The sequence below is a fragment of the Aspergillus bombycis genome (genome assembly GCF_001792695.1).
Source record: "Aspergillus bombycis strain NRRL26010 chromosome Unknown contig00010, whole genome shotgun sequence".
Taxonomy (NCBI): Eukaryota; Fungi; Ascomycota; class Eurotiomycetes; order Eurotiales; family Aspergillaceae; genus Aspergillus; species Aspergillus bombycis.
The window spans coordinates 318,751-345,873 of record NW_019170012.1 but is presented as its reverse complement, the minus strand read 5'-3'; the positions used below and the strand labels follow the sequence as shown (position 1 = coordinate 345,873).

The window sequence follows — 27,123 nt, the reverse complement described above, 5'->3', positions numbered from 1 at the left end:
AGGTATCCAGGCATCCATGCCACTTGCCGTTTCCGTTCCAGTCCCATACCCCAACCAAACCCAACGCCGTAGGAAAAAAAAAAAAGAAGAAAAAAACCAGATATTCCATCCCAGACCACCCAAAACAAGGAGAAAAACGTAGAGAAAGGAGAGATAGAGAGAAGAAAAGAGAAAGAGAAGAAGAAGAACAGAGAAGAAAAAGAAAAGAGAAGAAAAGAAAACACGCCGGTCACCAAAAGAAAAAGAAAAAGAAACGCAACACACACCACACACAACACAAAACACACACCACACGTAAACATCACACAAAACACACAACACACAATACACAATACATCATACATAACACACAACGAAATCGTCATGTTCATAAAAGGGAATTCATCTAATCTATCATGCGGGCGGTTTCTAAGAAGCCTACGCGGTATTCTGTAATGACACTGCATAACTTTTGGTGACACATGCTTGAAAAGGAAACAAAACGCAAGCAAAAGAATTAACGAGGTCGCCTTCCACAACAGGAAAAGTATGGAGTTCATACGGCTCCCTCTTAAGTAAAGTAAATGACCTAAGGCGCCAGAATCAATGCAAGCAAAGCCATGCGACAGTAGAGGCCATATCTCATCTGTAGATCCAAAGTTAGCACGGACTTGTCCAATAACAAGCACCAAGGGGAGACCAACCTGTCTGAAATAAGCTGCCCGCTGGTCGAAGTCAACCTCCTCCGCAATCTCCGCATTTCTGGGCAAGGGGTGCATCACAACCATGTGGCTCTTGGCATGCTTGAGAAGAGCATTGTCAATGACGAAGCTGTTCTTGAGACGCTCATACTGCTCCAAATCGGCGAAACGTTCCTTCTGCACCCGTGTAGAGTACAGAACATCGGAACGGGCAACGATCTCCGGAGTCAACTCTTCGGACTCCACAACCAGCTGGCCAGAAGCAATAACTTGCTGACGAACCTCTTCCGGCAAGGACAAATCCTTGGGGGCGACAAGCTGCACCCGCACGTCGTAGAACTGGAGCAGCTTAATGAGAGAATGGACGGTACGGCCATATCTCAGATCACCAGTAAAGGTAATCGTCAAGCCAGTGACAGTTCCCAATTCTTCACGGATAGTGAAGAGATCAAGGAATGCCTGGGTGGGGTGTTCAACGCTTCCATTTCCACCGTTGAGAACGGGAACTGGGGAGAACTTGGCAGCAATTTCAGTGCTGGCCGGGTCCGGATGACGGAGAACGACAGCGTCTCCGTAGCAGCCGAGGGTCCGGAGGGTATCTTGCAAGGTCTCACCCTTCTTTGTCGAAGAATGCTCCGTGGAGATGGCAATGGTACGTCCTCCAAGACGCTGCATAGCAGCGTCAAAGGAAGCCGACGTTCTGGTCGAAGGCTCATAGAAGAGGGTGCAGAGAACACGGCCCTTCAGAACATCGAGGACGCCCTGACGTTGAACCCCGAGACGCATTTCTTGGGCCACAGTGAAGAGCAAGTGCAGGTCGGCACGGGTGAACTGGCCGACAGAGAGTACGTGCTTCTGTCTGAAAGTTGACCGAGAGAGCATCTCATGCAGAGGAGAAGAAGATTGTGAGACGGCAGGATACAAGGGAGGTCCGAGTTCACCGACAGCTGGGGCTTGATCCAAGGCCCGGCGTGAGGGGCGAGCGGGAGTTCCCGCAACTGACAACCGTCCATCAATACCCTCAGGCCGCGCCTGTACCAAAGGAGACATGGCCTTGACAGAAGGAGATGCAGGCACAATCCGGTGGCCGGACATGTCCGCTCCCTTCGGAGCATCGGGTGTGATCTCGCCGTCGAGACAGGAAGTCTTTCCTTGGAAGGTGACCCGCTGGACAGATCCTCTCACGCTCTTTCCGCTGATAGGAGACCAAGCGTGCGCGTTCTGGAAAAGGTACGGGCGATCAATCTCGACCTCAACTGAACAATCAACCTGATCGTGTAGTTCGAAGATCTTCTTGGGATTCTCATACAGGCGAGCGATGATATCCTGGACGGTAAGGCGACCCTCCGACACGGCAGTGAAGAGCAATGGCAGAGTTTCAGCGATACCAACCTCTGGAGAAGCCTTCTCGCCGGCAAGCTGGAAGGGAATGCTGCCAATGGAGAAGACATCAATGGTGCTAAGGTGTTCCCAGAGGGCCTTCTGGTCTTCCGCGGATGGTAAGAAGCTGCATTCAGGGTAATCTTCCTGAGACAAGAAGAGGCTGAATACAGAGACATCGCAAGTCACCTTGAGACCCTTCTCCTTGCTAAGCGCGATGAGAGTAATATCCTCCTTGGAGGAGACACTCATGACGTGGATGTTGCGGCTGTGAAGACTTGCCAGCAAAAGGACCGAGGCAAGGTCTGTAGACTTGGCATCGGTGATGATTGGCTTGCTGGAAGGCCAAGCACCGAAGTGGCTAGTCACTGCCGCGACCTTGCTGATGTTCCCAGAAAGGTGGTTGAAGGGAATGAACAGAGAGCCGACATCTCCTGTCACCTGACCAATTTGCTCAGAATTGGTGGAAGTTGCCACAACGGAGAAGTTGAAGTCGCAGAAAGAAGCATTCTGGGCATTCTGCTGGGCAACCTTCAATGCGCGAGCATCAGTGACAGAGGCATCGATGCCAACAGGCATGACGCGCACCATACTGAAGCCGGCAGCCATAGAAGCCTTGGTCACAAGCTCGAAGTCCTTGGAGCCAGGAGTCATGAGGCCAGGCACGAAAGCGGCAATGTTGATCAATCCAGGAAGGGTGACAGTGCGATGGCTCGTCTGGTAGTCAATGGTCTGCACGGCTAGGTCATAGTGACGAGCAATAGCTTCGATCAGGATCTTGGCGTTCTTGACATTGGTGACCAAGGGGGTCTGGTAGTCAACAGCCATTCGGCGAGTGCGGTAACCCTTACTCATATAGTTGGCAGGGCGCCTAAATCGGTTGCTAGACGGCAAGTTGATGTAGAGGTCGATGAGGTTGTTCGACAAGTGCTGAGTGAGCGAGTACTCGGACTTGAGTTCATCCTCTTGGCCTGGCAGGACCTCCAGGTACTTGACTGGGACACCATTCTCCTTCAGGAAGTCGGCGGTACCAGCGGTAGCAAAGAGGTTGAACCCAATCTGGTGCAGCTTGCGGATTGACGGCAACATCTCGAGTTTCTCTTTGTATGAACCGATAGAGAATAGCACATTGCGCTTCGGCAGGCGGAAGCCAGTCGACAAAAGCGCCTTGAGGTAAGCTTCATACTTGTCGCGACCGAAGGAAGCAACTTCACCAGTCGAGGCCATCTCGACACCCAACACGGGATCAGCTCCAGAGAGACGGGAGAAGGAGAACTGGGGCACCTTCACGCCAACATAGTCCTTGGGAACACTGACAGGAGGGTATTCCTGGAAGGGAATGCTGAGCATCGCCTTGGTGGCCATCTCAATGAGGTCGACTCCCATGACCTTGGAAACGAATGGGAAGGAACGAGAAGCTCGAACGTTACACTCGATGACCTTGATATCATTGTCCTTTGCGATGAATTGGATGTTGTAAGGACCAGTGACATTAAGGGCATTACCGATCTTCCTAGTAGCCTCCTCGATGCGCCGGACGGTCTCTGGGTCCAGATCCTGCGGGGGCAAGATCAGTGTAGCGTCACCAGAGTGGACACCAGCATTCTCGACGTGCTCGGAGATGAAATGTCCAACCATGGTACCGTTAAGTGCCACAGCGTCCATCTCGATCTCCTTGGCATTTTCAATGTACTTGGTGATAACAACAGGATGCTCGCGGGAAACCTCAGCGGCTTGGTTGAGATAGCTGGCAAGATCATGCTCAGAGTAGACAGTGTTCATGGCAGCTCCTGAAAGCACATAAGAAGGTCGGACAAGCACAGGGTAGCCAACCTTGTTACAGAAGCCGGTCGCTTCCTCGATGCTAGTAAGCTCCTTCCACGCGGGCTGATCGACACCGATACGGTCAAGCATACGCGAGAACTTGTATCTGTTCTCAGCTCCATCGATCATCTCAGGAGAGGTTCCGAGGATGCGGACATTAAGACGGTGGAGAGGCAGGGCGATGTTGTTGGGAGTCTGGCCACCCATGGACATGATAACACCACTGGAGGATTCCAACTGGTAAATATCCAAGACAGTCTCCAAGTTAATGTTCTCAAAGTACAAGCGATCGGCCTCATCATAATCTGTACTGACGGTTTCAGGGTTATAGTTGACCATGACCGTCTTGTATCCCTGTTCACGGAGGGTACGGATAGTACGGACAGAACACCAGTCGAACTCGACGGAAGAACCAATTCTGTAAACACCAGATCCCAAGACCATGATACCCTTATCGTCGAAGACAACATCATGCTCAGACGCGTTGTAAGTAAGATACAGATAGTTCGTCACTGAGGGGAACTCAGCGGCAACGGTATCAATCTGCTTGACGATAGGAATAATGCCAGCTTCAACACGCATGCGGCGGACAGCGAGCTCGTTGGAGCTAAGGAACTTGGCAAGTTGACCGTCAGAGAAACCCAGCTGCTTGGCCTGTCGGATAAGAGGCCTGGGAACAGTAGTAGCATTATAAGTAGTCATAAGCTTGCCAAAGTCACTGAGACCCTTAAGTCTGCTAAGGAACCACTTATCGATCTGGGTCAATTTCCAGATGTCATCGACACTATATCCAGCGGCCATTGCGTTGGCGATGGCGAACAGGCGTTGATCAGAAGGAGTTTGCAGCTCGCCCTTGATGGACATAAGTGCGCTAGTCTCGTTGAAACCAAGATTGTGGAAATCAACGGAGCGAATAGCCTTTTGAATCGCTTCCTCGAAGGTTCGTCCAATGCTCATGACTTCACCAACACTCTTCATAGAGGAGCCAAGTTGAGTAGAGACACGAGTGAACTTCTTAAGATCCCAGCGGGGAATCTTGACCACACAGTAGTCCAGAGAAGGCTCGAAACAAGCGCAAGTGACCTTGGTAACAGAGTTCTTGATCTCATTCAGGGGAATGCCCAAACCAAGCTTGGCCGCGATGAAGGCAAGAGGATAACCAGTAGCCTTTGAAGCAAGAGCAGAGGATCTTGACAGACGGGCATTCACTTCGATGATACAGTACTCCTTCGAGAATGGGTTGAGTGCATACTGAATATTACACTCTCCAACAACACCAAGATGACGGATAACATTGACAGCGGTTGTGCGCAGCATGTTGTAGTCCTCATCAGAGAGAGTCTGTGACGGGGCAACAACAATGGAGTCACCAGTATGGATACCAAGAGGGTCGAAGTTCTCCATGTTACAGACGGTGATACAGTTGTCTCTGGCGTCACGGACAACCTCGTATTCAATTTCCTTCCAGCCCTTCATACTCTTCTCAATCAGAACCTGGGGACTGGCAGCAAAAGCCTTTGTGCAAAGGTCCTTCAATTCATCCATATTATTGGCGAAACCACTGCCCAGACCTCCGAGAGCGTAAGCAGCACGGACAATGACAGGGAATTTGATATCCTCCACGACTCGGAGGGCCTCCTCGAGGTTGGACGCTGAAGCAGACTTGGCACATTTCTCGTTAATCGAGTCCATGCTACGAGCAAAAAGTTCACGATCCTCGGTGGTAATGATAGTGTCAATTGGTGTACCCAGAACCTTGACACCGAGAGACTCAAACTCATCCTTGAGCTGGATACCGACTTGCAACGCAGTCTGGCCACCAAAAGTGACGTAGATGGCATCGGGCCGCTCGTGCTTGATGACCTTTCGCACAAAGTCCGCGTTCACGGGAAGGAAATACACCTTGTCTGCCAATCCCTTCGAGGTCTGAATGGTGGCAATATTCGGGTTAATCAGGATAGTGTAAATTCCCTCTTCCTTCAAGGCCTTAATAGCCTGACTTCCGGAGTAATCGAACTCTCCAGCTTGGCCAATGCTAAGACCGCCACTTCCAAGAATCAAAACCTTCCTGACAGAGACACGAGGAGATGCCTTGACGTTCTCTTCCACGGTGCCACCTGGGAAGGCAACTGGCTTGTTGATAGCTTCTGGGGAAGCCAGGGTATCCTGGATGCTGTTGATAAACACATCAAAGAGATACTCGGTATCTCTGGGACCAGGGGTGCTCTCAGGGTGGAATTGAACACTGAAGAACGGACGGCTGGTGTGCCGGATACCTTCATTGCTGCCATCGTTGGCATTCACGAACAGCTCTTCCCAGTTCTCAGGGAGGCTTGTGGAATCGACGGCATAACCGTGGTTCTGAGAAGTGATGTGGCACTTGCCGGTCACCATGCTGGTGCAAGGGATATTGTGACCACGGTTACCGAACTTCATCTTCGAGGTCTGAGCACCAACAGAGCGGGCAATCAACTGATGACCCAGACAGATACCGAACACCGGGGTCCGTGCCTCTTTAAGGGTCTTTGACAGGTTGTTGACAGTAGTGGTCAGTGTGGCAGGGTCACCAGGACCGTTAGAGACAAACAGACCATCGTAGTCCTTGCCGGCAAGAGTAGGGAAATCATAGTCCCAAGGGACGACCAAGACTTCAACGCCCCGAGCAAGCAGGCAGCGCAGCTGGTTGAATTTTAGACCAACGTCCAAGCACAGAACGCGAACCGGACGACCAGAAGGATGTTTAAGAGCAACATTCTCAGGAGGGGAGAAAAGACGTGGTTCCCGAATGGAGACTAATAAGAACCCAGTTAGATAAAGCTTGCTCATGAAAACGTCACCCCTAAGCGCATGACTTACCTTCGCTGACGAGGTTCTTCTTATTCGGGTCAACCCACTCAGTCTGCTCGAAGTACGACCTCCAGCTGTCCTTGTCCACTGGAGCCTCCTCCAATGTTTCATCGGACTTCTGGAGCAGCATGCGGCCAAGCATGCTACCCTTCTGACGGATGCGCTTTGTCAGAGCACGGGTGTCGACTCCGTGCATGGCAGGAACACCCTGTTCCTTCAGCCATTGTCCCAGGGAGGACTCGGCAAGGAAGTGTGAGTAGTCCTCTCCGGCGTAGGTGGCAACGACGAGTGCCGCAATGTGAATCTCAGTAGACTCAAAGTATTTTGGTAATGTCTTCAACAACTCGTCCATGGTCTCCCGAGAGGGAACACCATAGTTGCCCACCAGGGGGAAAGTGACAACCAGGATCTGGCCACGATAGGAGGGGTCAGTCACCGACTCCGGGTATCCTACCATGCCAGTCTGGAAAACCAGCTCTCCAGCCACGCTCTTCTCAGCGCCAAAGCTATAACCCTGGTAGACTGTGCCATCTTCGAGCTCGAGAGCGAACATCTTCCCACTGCCGCCACGCACTCGAGACGAGGCGGGGGGGATCACAGCGCCACTGGTAACATCCATTGAGGGAAGTGGTTGCAATTCCTTATTGATCTGGTTATAAGAAACAGCTCCTCCAGTTAAAGGACTCGAAGGGAGTGCGACCTCCTCGTGGCCGGCGGAGTGTGGCATTGGGGAAACTGTGTGGGGGTGGGCGTGGAGGGGAAAAAAGGTCCTCTCGGGGACAGTATGGCAAGGGTATTCACTCTACCGTAGCATCAGCAGCCTCCAAGACTCCTATAAAGAGATGAGAGAGCGGGAGGGAAAAGGGTCTTTTTTGCTGCTTCAGCACAGGAGGAGGAATATAGGAAGAGAAGAAAGAAATCTCGTCGACGGGGAAGGTCGTATAAAATAAAATTTTGTGTTCGGCGGGCTGAGGGAGCTTTCTCATTGGGCTAACCAGCTTACCGATCCGGAGATCACTGTGAATTCTGCCTTGGTAGACCGCCCGATTGAAAAATTTTTTACTGCATGCAAACTCTTTAGCCTTCTCTGCCCTTCCTTTGTTTGATAATGCCAATGCTTGTAATCAGGAGTAAACTGGTCAATTCTCGAGTAGTGATTTCTAAACTATATACCAAAAGATTTACTCTTAAACAAGACAACTAAAACAATGGGGGGTTGTTGTTTTAAAGTGACTCGACTAAGATTATACCCACTGGGCACAGGAATAGTAAATTAATCGAAAAAAAAAAATTTAATTGATGCGTTTAGGTAGGGTCGTGCGTGCGTACAATGCTGCAGTTTAAGTTGCTTCTTAGTAATAGCGAGGCCACCCCCAATTCCGGTTGCGGCCCTTTTGAACTCCGCGAGTCGGGAGGAGGGAAAAGCTCGGTTTTTCAACGCCACCACCGTGCACACAAGGCAAAATGGAGGGGTCTCGCCACCCCGATCGACAGAACGGCACTGCAGGCGGTGAGCAGCCTCCCTGTTTTTTCTTGCCCGCCAAGACGCTTCCATGGTCCGTGTTGCTGAAAGCTTCAACCCTATGGAATCCAATTAAATCCCATGACAGTACATCTCAACGACGGGAATTTTTTTTCTTTCTCGATTTGAAGCAGGTACATGCTCGGGAATCGGCTTCTACTGGATTTTGATTCATAACGCAAACTGGTTTTATGTCTTGTATTTATCACCTTTGTATTTATAGTCACGATTATTACCATAAATTCGCCCCCTTCGAGCAATTGATAAACACGCCACTATGTATGTGATTATGGTTACGTCAAAATGTCCCATCATATGGAGTACACAAGTAAATATATATATTCTTGCGCTTCTACGCAGTACTTGCATTTCTGAAGCAACCTCATCCATGGATCCTTTGCCTATTAAACTACGGAAGACATGAAATCTCATGATCCACTACTAAAACAATAGCATTCAAACATGAGTACTATAAGCTACCACTATTGATCAATCTAGATTTACACCGCGACCATATCGTATCCCGAGGTTAGCCACTCTCCTGCCGCGAAGATTTTGATAGGGTGTGCAACTGATCGGTTATCAACTTATGGGTCAGCTGGGAAAAAAAAAAGTTAAAGTAAGGGCACTAAAATTAAATCGCGTTGCGGCAAAAGTTTCTGGGATGCGCCGCGTCGTGAGAGCGATCTTTCCCCTCTCCACTACGACTACTAATCCTGCCATGCAGGCGCATGTGAACTGCGTCAATTGTCCCAGCAAATAATTGCCCTGGCTTGTTTTTGATCTCTACATCCCTTTCTGGTTGATCAGAAAATTGCCTCTTGGATCACGCGAACCTCCCTAGAGTGCTGATAAAACACCCCATGGCGTTATATCTTATCTAGTGCTAGGTTCGCGTCGTCGTTTCATCTTCCGTCTCCGGGATCATGCATTAACCACACCACCAGTTTCTTTCAAAATTGGGGAATACGGGGCTTTTCCCATCATGCTTGCTTCTCTTCTTCGCCCAAAGAAACGTCGAGTGTACGCAGAACGCTCTCCATTTTCGTCACCCTACACGACTCGGGATTTGCCATGGCCGTTCCTTCAGCGTGGCTCCGAAGCGCAGTATGAGGAGATACCGGGGAATGATGATGATGATGCTGATGAGGGTGTCGACGATGGCGAAGAGGATGAAAGCGGGGACGAAGACGATGGTCCTTTCGAGTCTAGTCCCCTTTTGCCTATCTTCTCAGCCTCTCACTTAGGTATTTATCATCTTATACTCCTGAACGAAGTAATCGTCTGAGATGTCTGACTGGTGGTCATTTGGTTATATATAGATACGCTCCCCGTTTACGATATCACCCATGCGATTCGCGCACTTATTGCAGCTCGCTGTGAGACCACGTTGTCCTGGGATCAGTTGCGGTCGCCGCAGATCTCTCAGTTTTTGGTAAAACCAATCCAGCAACAGATTAGAGCATTTCACTTTTCTCGGGCCACACTATATGCGCTGTTGACCAACTGTTTGCAATTCAACAAAGAAGTCCACCTTAACCCCGGCAATAGTGGCACAAGCCAGACCAGGGCCATGGTGAGTGAGCTTCTTGCCATAAAGTTGTTGAGAGAGTATACCACGAGAGAGTTGATCGATGCTCTCTCCTATGAGTTTTTTCCTCTCCAGGGCCAGTCGTTGCCCGGGAACTCCCAACAACCCCCGGGCTGGACCCCTGCTGCGGGGAACAAGCGGCCTGGGGTAGCCCGCATATCTTGCCTCGAGATAGCGATCCGTGCCCAGGCGAAGCGGTTCCTGTCTCACCCGCTTGTCGTACAACAGCTGGAGGCGATCTGGGCGGGCACCATCGTTTTCCATTCGGCTGCAGACTATCTTCACCGCTCACCGACACGAGTCGGTCATAGTGCAGGGCCAACGTATGGTACTACCGTTACTACTACTACCCCTTACCCGTTTGCCGGCCAGTTAAGCCCCAGATCGGCTGAGCTGCGTCGCTCAGTCACTCTCTATGACCCGAGAGATGCCTCCCTATTTAAACTCTCTAGGCTGAGGGTTCCTCGCTACAGACAGTTTCTCTCGACGCTGTCGTTTGCTGTATTACTGGCATTGTTCCTCGCAGTTCTAGACCAGCGACGTGTGCATATTACTGCCCTAGAGGTTGTCTTTTGGTTTTGGAGCGCAGGCTTCATGCTTGATGAGATTGTTGGTTTTAACGAACAGGGCTTCAGCCTGTATCTCATGAGCTTTTGGAACCTGTTCGACCTCGGTATATTGTTTCTTCTTTTCTGCTACTATTGCCTGCGGCTGTATGGTGCTTTCATGCCATTCACCCGTAAGCAAGCAGTCGCTGATCAGGCATATGATATCCTGGCTGCAAACGCTGTCCTCCTCTTCCCTCGACTTTTCTCGATCCTGGACCACTACCGATACTTCTCACAGTTGCTTATTGCGTTCAGGATCATGGCTTCCGACCTGGTAGCCGTATTTTTCTTGATTATAATTGCATGCAGTGGCTTCTTTGTCGCTTTTACATTGTCCTTCGGCAGTGGCGAAGATCGTTCGCCTGGATCCATAGCGTATGCCTTATTTCAGATGCTGATGGGGTTCACGCCGACTGCATGGGCACTCTGGAATGATTACAATACGCTGGGAAAGACAATATTGACTGTGTTCTTGTTCATCTGTCACTTTGTTGTGGTGACCATTCTAATCACTGTTCTCACTAACTCCTTCATGGGTATTGTGCAGAATGCCAACCAAGAACATCAGTTTTTGTTTGCTGTCAACACTATCTCCATGGTTAAGTCGGATGCACTATTCTCTTATGTGGCGCCGACTAACATTGTCGCTTGGTTAATAACACCTTTCCGTTATGTGATGCCCTTCAGACAGTTTGTACGCGTTAACCGTACAATTATCAAGATCACTCACCTGCCCATTCTATTTACCATCTGCTTCTACGAGAAAACGATCCTCAGCTCCAAAGTGATCGAGCCTACAGACCTGGTTGATTCTCAAACTCGTGCTGGTACATCGGCTCGCACACGTGCCTTCGGCATAGCCGCTTCAAGGCTTTCAGTTCTAAAGCCCCTCGACTTGTTCGGGAACCCTCTGTGGCAACGTATCAGAAGGATCGTGCGTTAGAAGAGGTCTTTCGACGCCCGTTTCACGGAGAGGCCATGGAGCCTGTAAGGGAGATGGATCAAAGAAAGACCAACAAAATCGTCAAAAATTGGATGCAAACCATTGGTCCTGGTCCGGGCAACCCTCCCGATGAGCAGGACTCAGACGAAGTCAGCCAGCTCGAAAAAAGACCCCAAAGGCTACGGCACCCTTCCCGCAGAAGACTCACCCGAAGTTTACGAGATTTCACCGTGTCAAGCCGCTCCGTTGTGTCAAATCCCGAAGATCACGTCGCTTATATTGCATCCTCACCAGCCACTCCCCGTGCCGGAAGGGGTTTTATGGCGTCGACGCGAAGACGGCAGCTTTCGCGACACACAGGCATGGAGGGGGATGATGAGCTCACTAGCGACGGCCATGAAGATCAGTCGAATGGAAAAAGCTCTGGCGATGAAGGTACCCCCCAAAACGAAAGCCCCGGTAAAGCAACGCCAAAGTTTTATAGCTCTCGGCCATCAACAGCGAAAGTCAAGTCGCGGAGAAACAGCCCCGTCCGGCGTGGTAAGCATCATTCACGGAGTTACTCAGGCGCCACCATGCTATACAGGCCCTTATCCACAACGAGCAATGGTGAAGAAACCGAAGCACCATCGACCCCTGTCAGACCCAGAGCAGAGACACCGAATCACGCAGATTGGATGGCTAGGTCTACTTCTGCTGACCGATGGGCAATGAGAAGGCACAGTACTGATGGTCGGAGTCGGAACGTTACTATGCCAATCTCGAATCCCATGTCTGTACCGGAATTCGGTCACTTTTTGGTTCCTGGTCCGCGATATAGGGAGCGCGGGCCAGATTCCATTCTCCATGGCTTAGGCTCTGACATAGGAGACAACAAGGCGATCGCGAATGGCTTTGTCGGAGGCGCTCCTTCAAGTCTGACTACCCAGATGGCATATGTGACGGGTGGTATGCGCCGGCCAGATAGCTCTCACAGTAGCCAGGATATGCTCAGCAAGCTCGTGCTCGCTCGCATGAACAATATTGAGGAAGGGTTCCGCGAAGTGATCAGAGAGATGAAAGATCTCCGGCGTGAAGGCACGAGTCGAAGTCAGAGTGGACCTGACGAGTCCAAAGGAAATCAGCGCGAGAAGAAGCGCACAGAGAAGAAGGGGAAAAAGGCTCATCCTAGGTCTCGAAGAAGCAAGACCGGTAGTGGAGAGCAGTCGTCAGATGCGACATCTGAGAGCTCGCAACGGAGGATTATAAGATAAGCGTTGGTTTTTAGAATTCGTTGTTTCACTTCTTGCGTTTCTATGCAATGCCTTTCTATTTTATATTTGTGGTGTATATTACTTTGCTCTCCAGCCCTGCTGTATAAAAATATTGGGTGGCTGTTTCATAGTTGGATTCAACTTGCAATTTTGATACCCGATGTTTCCCCATACACAATTGAGAAACCATCTGCCCACATGCACAGTGTTTTCTATGTAAACAGTAACCCTTTCCCAACTCTTTCCTCCCCAGCCCGGCGGTGCACTAACAATCTTTACCCCTGAGGCCCATATTCATCCGTCCTACATTTCAATGCGTTTCGTTCTTTCTCTAAGCCCATATGGATGCCGCGGTCATTTTTCCCAGAGAGATACCGCAAAGGCGGACCAAGCGCCTCCGACGACACCCATCACGGCCCGATCCTGGATCTAATCCAGACTATGAGTCTATACAGTTAGACTGGTATCAAGATGATAATGGAACAGAGACAAAAAGCAGAAAGACGTTCATATGGCCGGCGAAACATGGTAAATGGTAGAACCAACTCACTGCTAAATGTGGCGCCGTGTTTGCTATGGGATTGATAGGTGGTTATCCTAGAAATTACCTTTGCATTGTCGTTTCTGATGAATAAAGGGCTTTTGATGTGATATCGGTTTGAAATTATGCGGATCCTCAGGCACCTCAGAGAAACTCTATGTGGCATTGAACGGGGCTTAGATCATACAACGATCACATCTGCATAATTCCATACTCATCACCTTGACGTCAAAGAAGGATAGTGGCAGCCTTGAGGCTCTTCGTGACTCAGCCTCGATATGCCTTTGTTCTAAGATCCTAACCAGGCGCAAAAGCCTACTACGTTGAATTCACACTACTATATCTTTTTGATACTTGACCGTGAAGTCTTATCTCTTTACTTACATTGGACGAACGTTGGTGCTCATATCCTATCCATATTTTACATATAACCAAGTCTATCGTGGGAAATTGGAAAGGTATCTAGGCTACTCTATCTTGTGTTTCTCATGATTGTCTGACCTAGCTGGTGCTGCTAATATGGCCGGTTGTGATTTATTGGCTAACCCTCTCTCAATAGATATACTAAAAAGAAAATCTCAATCGACTCTTAATACGTCCCGGCTACCTTATTACCATACTAAAAGCTTCTCGAATCAACGCGTGTGAGCTCTGGGGAAGCATACAATAATGGATGGTTCTTCTGGGCTGTCAGCGGGCTCAAGCGCATATGTCCCAAGATTAGACATGGATCCTCCCACATCAAGCACAAATGTTGATAGTCCTTGCTCAAGGTTACTTCTCCTTGGCGATGCAGACACGCTGCTATATATTGATCCTCCCCCACAGAAACCATGCGCCTCAGTCTTGCCACGCTCACCTGGGTCCATCCCCCACCGTATCCATAGCCAGAAACTTCTGGATACTGGCTCTGATTACTTTAAGGACCTCTTCCAGCCAAGAGCTCAAGCTCGGGCCATCAGTCGCCGCGGACTCGAAGGCAAGCTTACAAATGGGATTAAATACGTTATTGATATCACTCCTCCTACGGTGGAAGACGATGCTGTCATATTTCTCACAGAGTTGTCGTGCCCTCTAGGGATCAGGAACTGGGACAACACTACCACAGCTTGGTGGGATTTAGCCCCTGCCCGCGTTGGTGGTGAAGATCAATTCGAACCACCAGAAAGCAAGCTAGAGAGTACATCTGCCTCAATCGTCACCAGTTCAAATGCTTATGGAAGCAAGCCAGATCTTCCTGTGGAATACTCGGTAGCTCGACACCATAGAGGTATTGAGCACATTATATATGCTTTGGAAGGGTTCTCACCCAAGCTCGACACCCCCTGCGAGTTCTGGACCTTCTTCGCACTGGCTAGGCTGTTCGGAGTATCCACTGTGCCAAGAATTAGCGATATCATATTATCCTGGTTTTACGACCCGAAAAATGCTCGTCTCATAGAATACCACCCCGAGATTGCGTACAAAATCGCCTGTGGGGTACAACATGACTATCTTTGCCGTGACTCATTTTCGGTCCTTGTTGGGGAGGAGGCACTGCTTCTATTAGCGAATTCAGATCAACCACCTTTACAAGGTAGACCGCAATGGACCTTTCATGAGCGTTTCCGGGAGCCATTGTTGGACGATGGCGAGCTCCAACGGATAGAATATGCAAGCAAAAGCTTTCTAGAATATGTTATTGGTCGATTCATCGATCTAGCAGGCTCTGAGATGAAATGGCTTTTCGAATTGCCAAGCTTTCTGCACCTATCGAAGTTCACCCCAGAAACATATTGGGAGGAAATTCTCATGACCGAACTCATCCTAACCTGCAAGGAGTATGTTCGAGCACGTATCGTGCAATGGTTGGAGAGGCAAAACGGTATTTGTTTACCACCAGTGATCGGGAGTTTGGGTAAGGATCGCTCGATACACTATAAGTACGTTTATAGCTCAATGCGCTACCCAGAGCGTGTATTGGCTAGGACATTCTGGAAGAACCTCATGAATGAACCATTTACTGGAAGCCACTTCCCAGATATTAAGGAGTCGTTTTGGGATTCTACCATTGCTAGCTTGGGAAATTGGGTACCAGCTTTCAGGACCCATGCCGATGCGAAAATCAGACCGGTGACACGAAGTGAGCTATGTGGGATGGTGGGTAAATTCAACTCTTTTGTGAACCACCAAATTCCCAATTACCAAACACAACCAGGGTACCCCTGGGATATGGAGGACGACTGTGACCCAGAGACCTGGTTACGCGGATTACAATCAAACAGTAAAGGCCCATTCAAACTGGACATGTTCATTTCAGATGTACAGCTATATGTGGCCAAGCACGCATGTGAGATGTTTGACCTGGGTAGAGGCTCGACCGAGAGAACCGACACTGTTACCTGTCTGACCGAAACTGAACTCAAATATCTACCATTATGGGCAGGGGGAAATGATGATGGAACAGGAGGAGTCTTCATGGACCAAGATATCCCCTTCTTAGAAACAGGAGGTTTCTCTGCACCGGGTCCGGATGTCCACTTGAGTAGTGCAGCGTCAACCGCCGGTTCAATCTCGATCATCAGCGCTAAAGAAATAGAGAGTACCGTCCAAGGTGCTTCTCACGGGGCCACTGATGGTTATATAACGGAAGCCATGTCTATACAATCAATGGCTGCTAGTTCTCAGAGAGACAAGAGTGGGGGCAGCAATCACCAGGAGCCAGCATCACTTGAAGGCCACGAAGCAGTTGACGACTGCTACTTCCTGTTGAATTCGTCAGCTGACGGCGACGATAATTTTTCTCTCGATTTTGACAGCGATGGCGACAACACTGTCGTTATGGACACCACTTGAGTGATTTTGAGGAAATGGATTTGAACGGAGACTTGCGTAGTCCTCCACCTGCGAAGAGATAACACAACTTGCGGATACTCTCGGTGGTAATTTGTAGAAGTATTCCGTAAAGCAGTGGCCACTAATTCTCATAAGTACTGGGAACAATGAGAATCTTTACTTATCGTGTCTGCTTTCTGTAGGAAAGGCATAGAATAGGACTTATTTCCACGTGATGAAATCCGGGGTTCTTGGCGCGCCGACGTCACGGCATTGTGATTATCGACATCTCCGGGTCCTTTTTACTGACAACCTTATCTCCACTAGGCGCCCACCAAATTTCCTGGGCCGGCGAATAAGTTATTCGTGTATCTTTTCACTCAATCTTTAAAGTGTAGGCTCCTTTATATTACTGTTACACTCCGTGACAGAAAAAGCAGTCACTATGGCCTCATCCTCAAAGCCCCCGAGCTTCCTACTCTAGTACGTCTATAACCCACCTACTGCAAAATCTCATAACCATCCTCAATCTAAGACTAACATATCAAACTATCTCTAGCACTTGCATAGCCCACCGCACCACAATCCTCGCAGAGCACTCCTCCCCGGGAACTTCCTCAACATCCGCCTCCTCTCTCGCCTCCATTATTCTCCCCAAAATCACGCACGAAAAATCGCAAAAGCTTACCTACACCCATGAACGCCTCTTCGTGCACTATATCGCCGACTCGCCCACGGGGGCGAGCGACGATTCCAGCTCCCGCCAGGAACCCAACTCCTACGCTCCGCTAAGCTACATCGTAGTCGCGACCGCCGAACAGGGCCGTCGCATCCCATTCGCTTTTCTTCTCGAAATGAAACGCAAGTTTCTATCCACCTACCCACCCTCCAGCACTGATTTCGCCGCCCTCCCGGCCTACGGCTGCGCCGCGTTCAACAACGAACTACGCTCCTTACTCCAGACGTATAATACCGCCCCGCCGTCGGACTCGCTCGCCTCAGCCCGCAGAGAAATCGATAGTGTGAGAGATATCATGACGGAGAATATCGAGCGGGTGCTGGAGCGCGGGGAGAGGATTGATCTGCTGGTTGATAAGACAGATCGATTGGGTGGGAGTGCGCACGATTTTCGCATTCGGAGTCGGGGTTTAAGGAGGCGGATGTGGTGGAAGAATATCAAGTTGATGGTGCTTTTGGGGGTGGTGATTGTTTTCCTACTGTATCTGTTCATTGGGATAGGGTGTGGACTACCGGCTTGGGGGAAGTGTGTTGGTCATAATGAGTGAGTGGAAAGTGCTCTTGTTGGCCGATTTGATCTAGTCGTGATGGTTCCCGCTGCTGCGTACGGGATGGGATGTCGGAGATTTACTGCGTTCGGGGACAATAAAATTGCCGGCTTAGATTATCACCTGGGGCTTTACGATGCCGTTCACGATGGTTTTGTTCTGCGGTTTAGCAGTTTCTCTTGTACTATTACAGCTGGTACTTCTATACATAATACATTCATTTTCCTTTTGCGGGACAACGTGCAGTGTTTAGATATAATGAAACCGAATAATTAGCGCAACAAACATTCATGCGGGCAATATATATTTTTTACCCTTGCAAACACGAGTACACCAAATCCTTTACTTATACTACCTGAACAAAGGGACGCGGTAGGAAAAGATCAAAGAAATTCAAATAATATTGGTCCAGACAACTATACTATAGCAAACCAGACGATAGAAGCCAAGCTTACTTCTTACAATGTAATGTGTCTCACTCTCAAACTCACAGCTTCCTAGCCAACGCTTCAGTGCGAGTCTGCAAGCAAGGCAGATCAACCCCTGGTTTTACCAGATTTAGGTTGCTGCAATTCCTTCTGCGCCATCCGTTTACCTCTTCAACCACTGATCCGCCAGAGACGGGATTGATAAGGAGATAATGTGGCGCTAAATAGGGGAAAGTATTGGGGAAAGGGGAGGAGGGATAGATTTTTGCTTTGCTAAGTATGTAGCAGTCATCGGATCAAGATGCGATGGACAATCCTGAAAAAAGGGGCAGAGGGAAGATTCAGCGATAGCCTGCATCGAGATCGACCTTTGAACATTGAAAGGTGCTCATCAGATGCGGCTATAGCTTGACAAATATGCCCATGGTGCAGAGCACGTTGGCCTCATGAGAAAGACAAGATAAAAGCCTGGTCATAACAGGCTTATTGTATCTCCTTTTGAGTATCACATGTACTCCCGCGCCAAATCGCCCATGTGCAACACAGCAGACAAAAACGCAATTCTCCTAAGCAGACTAGGCATTGGCAGCTTCACGTCCCTTTGTGACACACCCCAGGATCTGCTCGCAGTCATTACCGAGCTTGAGCTTGGAGATGCCGACCATGGAGGGATGAATACTATCTTGTGTGGGCTTTGAACCCACTTCAAGACGGGATGATCTTGCCCTCATGGCGCGTGTTGGAACTGGGATGGTAGCCAAAGCTTCAAAAGGTCAACGAAATGAACTTCCATACCATATTCGTGGCACAGGATGGTCATCTTCTTGAGCCTCCATTGGTGATCTAAACTGGGCTCTGGGTGTCGTGAGTGAAATGTGGTCGTGGTAAGTCGCCAGGGGAAGATGTGCGCCAGCGCTAATGTGCGTCACATGACTTGGGCGTAGGGTTTGGGAGCTGTGGTGGGACCAGAAAATTGGCGGCTCTTCAATGGTGCAAGCTTGACCGCCAGAGAGACCCCGTACCGCCCGCACGCTTACTTTTTTCTTCCCTTGCATTTTGCATTGTGTTTTTCAGCCATTAGGATAAAAATAGTAGGCGGTCAACACTAGAAAGTAGAAGTCATCGCGTCCCACTATTGGAAGATCATCGCGATGCGCGCCAGAATCATTTTATACTGCATACACCCCCAATTTATTTTCATGCCAAAGTGACCACCTCTTCGACGAACGCACATGATCTCATATCATTACCAGTTTCGTCATGCTGAGATACCGAATAATGCTTTAATTGAGAAGCTTTAACAGCGTGGCGTTGGTTGTTCAAAATGTCAAACGATGGATATGGCTGGCTTTCAAATAATCCACAACCAGACTTATATCGCATTGACCACAGATATGGACCTGCCTCCGGACTGGTACAAAGAGACTCGGCTCCGTATGTCGGCATGCCGCCAGCGTTACAAGCTCCTATAGCTGATGCTTCCGCCTACCTTCACACCCCATATCATCCGCCCAACCAAGAATATATGAGAACAAATGTTCCCTATGCAAATCCCACTGCTCAGTACCAGTGTGCCGCTTCTATGCCAGGTTACTACCAGGGACCACCGCCTTACTCTACATCGTCAACTGCTCCAGTGACTCCCAAGGACAGGTCTCTCAGCCGCCCCTCACCAATTCCAATATTCCATGGAAATCATACACACCCAAACATTCAGACTATGGCCACGATACGAAAAGGCGCCGTACAGACACTTCTACGCCATCAAACAAACACGGCATGATATCTACAGTCACTCCCGCCACGTCGAAACCGGCCTCAAAAGAAAATCTCTCGTCCTTCTCCTTCAGCCCCCGTGATACTACAGACAGATCATTCCTCAAGAACCGTGTGGATATCGTCAAACCCCTTAGCAAGGTAGATGCTGCTGTAAAACTTAGTTATGACCCGCGGACGATCGCCAGAGATGTGTTAATCGCAGCCGGGCGACATCCGACGGAACCGGCATTAAACCATCACCTCGTTCGCTTGCGCGATGTTTTCCTCCATGTCGATAACTCATCCGACTTGGAAACCTTTCGCTGGGACATGGTCGATATGCAGCGTGTTAAGAAAGCACGTGATCCGCCTCGGGCGCCGATGCAAGTTTCCGCTCCGCCAAAGGAACCGTCATTACACAGTACGCCCGCACCAACCATACAAACACAAAGCCAACCCGCACAACAACAACCACTACCACCCCCGCCGCCGCCGCCGCCGCCTCAAGTGCAACACCTCAATCAACAACACTCAGAAATCACAGAGCGAATTCAAGTACAGTCTCCAGTGCTGAGCAAACCTCAGGCTTTGCATACACCACCCATAGTAGAGGTGCCGACAAGAAGTCCAAGTATTCAGTCGGGGAAGATGGCTGGGAAGAGACCTGGAAGGCCGCCGGGACGCCCTCCAGGACGCCCCCCAGGGTCCTCAAAAATCCAGGTGGTGGCTCCTTCCACTCCGGCTCCTCCAGTTCCTTATCAGGTTTATTCCTGCGAATGGGACACTTGTAACGCTGAACTTCATAACCTGGCAATGCTCGCCAAGCATATTTACAAAGTGCATGTACCTTACACCCTCACCTGCGCATGGAAGGGCTGCATCTCCGATGACAAATTCCCTGCAGCCGAACTAGTGAAGCACATACGGGGCGCTCATCTTGATCCCATTGCCTGGAAGTTAGGTGATGGACCATCAGTGCCTGGAACTGGTGAGAAAGCATCTGGCTGATTGCTTTTCAACGTGATCTTTGATCTACAAGATTGGTTATTAATACTTGATTTATGATTTTAGTTCAAGGTACTACTAGACACAGCCCGGTTCCTTCGACTATCCCAGAGTCCCATATGACGGGCAGTGAGGATTCACTTATTTTTCCAGCTCATCAAACTTCAATCCGAGCATTTAATCTCGTTCATGGGCATAATACACAGCGTGACAAGGCCCAGGGAATCTTCAAGGCGGTTCAAAGGCTCAAAGCGCAGATTGGAGTTGGGTTGGATCCCAGCGGATGTCAGTTGGCTACCCCCGCCCGGAATGAGAGAGTGAGCAACGAGGAGGATGTCTACGAAGTGAAAATCGATAGTTAGAACAATACGCGTGATACCCCATTGCATCTATCGGTATCGGTATCCTATCCTACATTGCACAGGGTTGGTACCGATTCCAGGAAGTGGCGCTCGGCTGGTTGCGATTCGAATATTCTGTGTACATTATTTCCCCCCCCCCTTTCCAAGGCGGTTTACCATCGCTAGAAGACTTAATTGCCTAATGAGTTGTACAACAGTGATGCATTTCAGGGACCAACGTAATCACATCCATACGGATCATGTACTGGCTTGTCTTTCCTGGTATCTATCGCGCCAATCTAGGCCATTGGGGTATCCATCATCGTCGCGCTTGTGCCGTCTTCACCATCGGAACCAAGGACAAACTGTATCAAAACGAGAAAAGAAAGGAAATACGCTAACAGAAAGTAAGATAGCCACTACCGGTCTTTCTCTCCTCCGATGGCTGAGGAACCGCCCGCAGCCGCTGCGGGTGCTGTCGAAGGGCTAGCAGCAACTGACTCCTGAGATGCAGCGGTCGACTTCTTCGCTTCACTTGCACCCTCAACTCCAGTATCTTTGGCATTGACTTCGAGGAAGTGGTAGAGAACAATCATCATCATCGCGCAGGAGCCGAGAAAGACGGCAAGACGGTGGAGATCGTCGTCGGAAATCATTTTGATGGTTGGGGGGAGCTATGAACCCGGAGTACAAGTAAAAAGCAAGGCCAATTGATTGCTTCGGGAACGAAGGGAATGTATGGTCGGTATGATGAGTCGCAAGACGAAGCCGGGGTGGTTGCTGCTATAGAAGCCACGTCAGTATTCAGTTATTGTAGGATAGTCGTTGCATTTTGGATGGCATTGATAATGGTGTAGGAGTGTTGCCACATTATGAAAGACTTGCCTTTTTGAGTTCCAAGTGGGTATGAAGGACCAAGCTCCAATGAGGGGGGCGCGGTTGGTAGATATGGAAGAGGGAGTTGATAGTATGCACTATTTGTTGTACCTAGGTCGCTGGGCGGAGGTCGAGATCGGCCGGTCGCAAGTGACACCTGTTTGTTGGTTCCTCGTTGGGTTAGGCTGGGGTACCTGAGGCGTCAACGGATGGGATCAGTCAGCGACGGGTGACTAATGTGAAACCCGTTTCAAGGTCATTCTGACGCCGTTGAAGTTGGTCGGCGCGCACTTCAACTGGTTTTTTTTGGACTATTTTCCTTGTTTCACTTGAGGTCTTCCGATCTGATTGACCCGGGTACAATTTAACCTATATATCCACCACATCGTATTGCTGGACCAAATCTTCGGCCGCGTTGTGGGGTGGGGGGGAGAGATTTGTGTGCTGTCCTGTAAGATACACGCCGTTGTCGCTGCACCCCCGTACCCATACTACTACTACTACTACTAGTACCTTCATACTCCATACATACATACAGCTTGCTTTGGCCCCCTCCCAAAAAAAGTACAACAGCGCTAAAGCGGGTTCCGATCTGATTGGATTGCTTTTGTATATTCCATGTTCGACCTTCTCCTCCCCTGACTAATGGTTCTTTTCTTTCTTTTCTTTATCTTCATCACCTGTTCTTCCCTTTCGCTGGTGGTCCCTATTTCTTTGCATCTCCGAGTCTCTCCTTCAGTTCTTGTACCCCCATCCTCGTCTTCCTCCCCCTCCGCCCCTTTTTCCCATCTCTTTGTGTGTTGGTCAACTTTCCCATCCCCAACCAAAAAAAAGCGATTTGATTCCCCCGCCTCACGCCACAATTACACAAAGTGTCACCCTCTTCTTTCATTATTCATCAATTGGTGCTGGAGCTAATTGATTTCTGTTTATCCCATTCCTCAATCATATCCGCGGATTTAACTAGCAAATTTGACCAATTCATGCGCCTAGCTAGTTCTTCACGATGAACGAACCATTTATCGCGACTAAAAACCCGGGCCCTCCGAAGGCTGGCCCTTCGCTCCTGGCCTGCCTCCTCTGCCGGCATAAGCATCTTAAATGTGACGGGAAAACTCCTGTGTGTGGCCGCTGTGCGGCCACCGGGTCAGAGTGCCAATATACTCCTTCGCGCCGCGGGTACAAAGGTCCGTCAAAGAAACGGCGTGCCAACCCGTCCCCCGATGAAACGGCCGACGATCTGGCGGCCTCCTTCGACCCCCAGTCGGTTGGCTTGGTCAACATTCCTCCCGACTGGAACGGCCTGCAGAACGGCTTCCAGTACATGCCAACCGCCACCTTGACGACCCCGTCCTCGGGAAGCCCCGGTTTGACCGAGAAATCCAGCTCCTCGCAACCCGTCCCATTACACAACGAGCCGCTTACCCCGGACTCCTCGTCCACCGTCCCCGGTGATGGCTATCTGATCGATATTTACTACACATATTTCCATCCGTCCCATCCGATTTTGCCTCCCCTTCGTTATCTGTATCGCTCATACGTCCCACCATACCTCGACCATGTCATCAAGTTTATCGGATCACACTTTACCCCAGCCGCCTCTAGCGAAAATTACCGACCCAACGTAATGTCGTCTGTCATGAAGCAGGATTCCTGTATAGAGAAGCTCCAGGCGCTTCTGCTACTGGCCATTGTACTCCATTCACGCAACGAGCGACCCGAGGCGGGAGAGTGTCTTGCTACGGCTGTGGATATAGCCTTTGAATTGGGTCTAAACAATCAGAGCTACGCAACGACGATGAACGAAGGTGACCCGGTGCGAGAGGAGAGCCTGAGGCGCACGTGGTGGGAATTATACATTATCGAGAACATGCTGACTGCACTTGGACTCCAGCGAACCGCTCGCACGGGTCTGGTGGCGCCTGAGGTCGGGCTTCCCTGTGAGGAGCGTATATACCAGGACGGATTGGTCCCACCACCTGCCCCGACCATTGCGCAGTTCGATGAACGTGTATTCGCCGATGAGGAGAGAGATTTCTCCTCTTTCACGTACCGTATTGAAGCGGCTCGTATTCTTGCGCGAGTGGTGTCTATACAAGACATGGTGGAAGGCCAGCAGGACCATGTGGAAGCTATTGACGCGCGGATCACCAGTTGGTTCCACCACCTGCCGGAATCTAAATCCGAATTGCTGCGTTCGGACGGATCGGTAGATGAGATGATGTTTCAGGCCACCATGGTCGTCAACGGTGCGGCGATCTACCTTCACTTCCCAAGATCCGATCTGCTGTCGTCGCCGGCGATGGCTGCGGAAGTCATCTGTGGCCATCATGGCCCTTGCAGCATTCCTGCGTTCTCGCATCATGCACACGCGATGAAGGCGGTGAAAGCGGCCAGTGAGATTTCTTCGTTGGCGTCCATTCGCATGCCAGTCGTGAAACATACCCCTTTCTTTATCTGTGCTCTAGTAATGAGTTCTATTGTGCAGCTGGCTGCCTGCTCCGTGAAAGCCGGACAAATGCCCGATCCGAGTCGAGACCGACTCACGCTCACGATCGGGGTCTTCAAGTCTCTAGGCCGTACATGGGCCATTTCCCAGGCCATCGTCCGCCAGGTCAAGGCTGTCGCGCGCGACGTGATGGATCTTGGCTTGCGACCAACCATGGATCATATCGACTTGAATAGTGTCCTCGACAGCGGTCGATTCTGGATGCCAGAATCCCTTGCGCGGTAAATTGTTTGAATAATTTGGGATCTCTTCTCGATTTTGGAATTTCAATCCTGCTCATATCATCTGACGGTATGGCTATCGATACCCACCGCAGAGATTAATACATAAAAAATCAGCCAACATACCGATGTAGGCATATTCACTGAAAGGAATGGCTGCACTGACCCCCCAGCCCTATTGGAATGGAGATGACATATATTCACGTAGGCGTTTTGTTGATAGTTACATGGAATTTGGCACTGGTGCATATCATGACTGGACGCTAGATACTTGGAGAAGTTTCATCCATCAATATTAAGCATATATTGGCACGGGCGATCAATATCATTTTATTACGAGTTGAACACGCCCCTAATATAGCAACGCACAAGTTTCTCAAAAAAAAAAAAAGGGCAAATAATGCCTTTCGTAAAGAATTCTATAGCAACATAAAATTATATACATTGACAACAAAACGACGAGCTCATGACTCTACATCTATCCACCGAAGCCCCTGCAGCTGATTCGCATACCGAATACCAAACCCATGCTCAAACACCTGTCGCACACTCTCCAGCCCTAACCCAGCCGTTTCCGGATACGTGAAAATAATAAACACCCACCCAACGAAGCAAACCCCAGCATAGAGCCCAAACGTACCGGACGCCGAGATCGCGCTCACAAGAGAAAGAAAAGTAGCTGAAACAAGAATATTCGAGCCCCCTATCATGAACCTGTCAGCATGACACGCACTGCACCGCAATCCACAACAACCAAGAAAGGAAGGAACCCCACGTACAACAAACCATCGTCAACATAGCCGTCCCCACGGCCCTGACTTCCAGCGCCAAAAATTCATTAGCTAGCCATGGCACATTGCCCAGAGCGATCGCGTAAAATGCCACAAACACCGCAAACGAAACGATGGCAAGGATCTTCGCCCACAGCGGCGGCGTGGCGACGAGCTCCAGATTCGTATCGATGTTGATCTTCGAGAACGCACCCGCGGCCATCGCCAGCGCAACCGGTAACCCCCATACAGTGCCGATCAACAAGCGCCGACGACCCAGGTCCACAAATTTCAGCGAGAGGGCCGTGAAGAGGAAGTTCGTCCCGGAGACGATAAGGCCCGCTTCGATGGGTTTCGAGAATCCCATGATGTTGAAGAGCGTGGCGGAGTAGTACATCAGCGAATTGAAGCCGGAGAGCTGTTGCAACGCCATGAGGCCGCAAGCCGTGATGAGCGATCGGAGATGCGAGGGGACGGTGTGCAGCTGTTTCCAGGACCAGCATGCGCGCCGGATACCCTGGTCGAAGGAGATGGAGCGATTGACGTCGTCCTGGATGGTTTGGACCAGGGTCTGGATGTCGGAGGGGGGTGCCTGTGGGTAGATTTGTTGCAGCACCATGATGGCGTCTGCTGTTTGATTCCGATAGATGAGGTGGCGTGGGGTTTCGGGGTAGATGGGGAACAGCGCGACTTGGATTAGGGCTGGGATGGCACCGAAGGCGAACATGTAGCGCCAGCCTTGCGAGACGAGGCTGAATATGGAGCCGAATGCGTAGGCGAGGGCTTGGCCGCCTGTTACTGCGAGCGAGTACACGGTGATCATGCGGCCGCGGCGGGAGGCAGGGGAGAGTTCGGAGATGTAGAGCGGTGTTACCTGTGGATCGTCTTAGGGACGGTATTATGATACAGTAGGGTGTTCTGCTTACCATGGTTTCAAGGCCCATGCCTACCCCAATGATGAATCGGGCGATGGACATTAGGGCAACTGAGTATGCAGATGATGCGACGACGGAGCCTACGGTGAACCAGATGCACCCGAGTCCTATGACCATTTTTCGTCCGATCTATTAAGCAGGGTTAGATCCGTTTCTGGGTATATCCAAGCTGGGCAAGGTGATTGAAGGCTGAAAGGGAGTAAGTAACATACAGCATCCGTGGTGAGAGCTGCGATCAATGCTCCGACAAAAGCACCGCCGCTGGTAAGACTAGTCAAGAGCTGCTTCTCTTCCCTGCTGAGGTCATGGCCCAAATCTTTATGGAATACGACAAGGGCGCTTGAAATGATTCCGGTGTCGTAGCCGAAGAGAATTCCCCCCATGGATGCTGACAGGACGCATCCATAGACGAACCTCGGCGAATAGACCGGCGTGTAGAACGCAGAGAAGCGATGTGCGACATAGTTTCTACGACTGCCTTCATCTACATGTTCTAGTTCAATTGCGTGTGAGTGGCAGGAGGATTGATTGCTTGAGCGACCGCATAGGTTAGGGTGAAGGTGAGAGGATAAATATGCTTTCATGCCAGGAAAGGGAGAGACAATACGTCTTCACAACGCCGGTCGCTGAGAAGGAAAACCTCATCGGACAGAGTAGAGTATCTGGAAGATCCCCTAAATGACAGGTGCCATAAACGTGCCAGGTAGATCATCGATTGACCCTAGGAACAAACGTAGCAAATGGAGGACCTTGGAATGGCGCCCGAAAGGAACAATGGCTGTGCGTCATCCTGTGCCTTTGCCACCCCTAAACCCGATTACTTCCTATGTAGGTTCTCTGACCCATCTTGATGACTCGGCGAATAATGTCGACCGCAGTAAGCGGCAAGCCACTGATTTTAAGCTTCCCCGGACATCGTTTTCCCCCTCGTTTTTACGTAAATGCTCCTACGTAGTGGCTGCTTTAGAGTTCGGACATGCAGCTAATTGTC

General features: G+C 50.1%; 8 protein-coding genes across 8 annotated transcripts; 5 read left to right on the top strand and 3 right to left on the bottom strand.

The window, feature by feature from the left end:
- Positions 1-568: 568 nt before the first annotated feature.
- On the bottom strand, positions 569-7,458 carry ABOM_004117 (bifunctional carbamoylphosphate synthetase/aspartate transcarbamylase; the record flags this gene model as incomplete). Its single annotated transcript, XM_022531247.1, has 3 exons — positions 569-625; positions 684-6,676; positions 6,741-7,458. The coding sequence occupies 3 exons, from the start codon at positions 7,456-7,458 to the stop codon at positions 569-571; spliced, it is 6,768 nt and encodes a 2,255-aa protein (XP_022392957.1).
- A 1,780-nt stretch (positions 7,459-9,238) lies between these two features.
- On the top strand, positions 9,239-12,648 carry ABOM_004116 (ion transporter; the record flags this gene model as incomplete). The annotated part of the gene is made up of 3 exons (XM_022531246.1): positions 9,239-9,500; positions 9,576-11,279; positions 11,339-12,648. The coding sequence occupies 3 exons, from the start codon at positions 9,239-9,241 to the stop codon at positions 12,646-12,648; spliced, it is 3,276 nt and encodes a 1,091-aa protein (XP_022393009.1).
- A 1,210-nt stretch (positions 12,649-13,858) lies between these two features.
- On the top strand, positions 13,859-16,024 carry ABOM_004115 (uncharacterized protein; the record flags this gene model as incomplete). Its single annotated transcript, XM_022531245.1, has 1 exon — positions 13,859-16,024. One exon carries the CDS (start codon positions 13,859-13,861, stop codon positions 16,022-16,024), a length of 2,166 nt encoding a protein of 721 aa, XP_022392946.1.
- A 424-nt stretch (positions 16,025-16,448) lies between these two features.
- On the top strand, positions 16,449-17,289 carry ABOM_004114 (synaptobrevin family protein; the record flags this gene model as incomplete). The annotated part of the gene is made up of 2 exons (XM_022531244.1): positions 16,449-16,486; positions 16,563-17,289. The coding sequence occupies 2 exons, from the start codon at positions 16,449-16,451 to the stop codon at positions 17,287-17,289; spliced, it is 765 nt and encodes a 254-aa protein (XP_022392947.1).
- A 1,752-nt stretch (positions 17,290-19,041) lies between these two features.
- Positions 19,042-20,483, top strand: ABOM_004113 (putative C2H2 finger domain protein; the record flags this gene model as incomplete). Its single annotated transcript, XM_022531243.1, has 2 exons — positions 19,042-19,286; positions 19,355-20,483. The coding sequence occupies 2 exons, from the start codon at positions 19,042-19,044 to the stop codon at positions 20,481-20,483; spliced, it is 1,374 nt and encodes a 457-aa protein (XP_022392949.1).
- A 757-nt stretch (positions 20,484-21,240) lies between these two features.
- ABOM_004112 (dolichyl-diphosphooligosaccharide--protein glycosyltransferase subunit 4) lies at positions 21,241-21,477 on the bottom strand (the record flags this gene model as incomplete). Its single annotated transcript, XM_022531242.1, has 1 exon — positions 21,241-21,477. One exon carries the CDS (start codon positions 21,475-21,477, stop codon positions 21,241-21,243), a length of 237 nt encoding a protein of 78 aa, XP_022392959.1.
- A 1,226-nt stretch (positions 21,478-22,703) lies between these two features.
- Positions 22,704-24,431, top strand: ABOM_004111 (Zn(II)2Cys6 transcription factor; the record flags this gene model as incomplete). Its single annotated transcript, XM_022531241.1, has 1 exon — positions 22,704-24,431. The coding sequence occupies one exon, from the start codon at positions 22,704-22,706 to the stop codon at positions 24,429-24,431; it is 1,728 nt and encodes a 575-aa protein (XP_022392948.1).
- Positions 24,432-24,891: 460 nt separating this feature from the next.
- On the bottom strand, positions 24,892-26,740 carry ABOM_004110 (uncharacterized protein; the record flags this gene model as incomplete). Its single annotated transcript, XM_022531240.1, has 4 exons — positions 24,892-25,130; positions 25,207-26,071; positions 26,124-26,261; positions 26,345-26,740. Coding segments are annotated over 4 exons (1,638 nt in total), but the record flags the coding sequence as incomplete, so codon positions are not given.
- Positions 26,741-27,123: the final 383 nt, after the last annotated feature.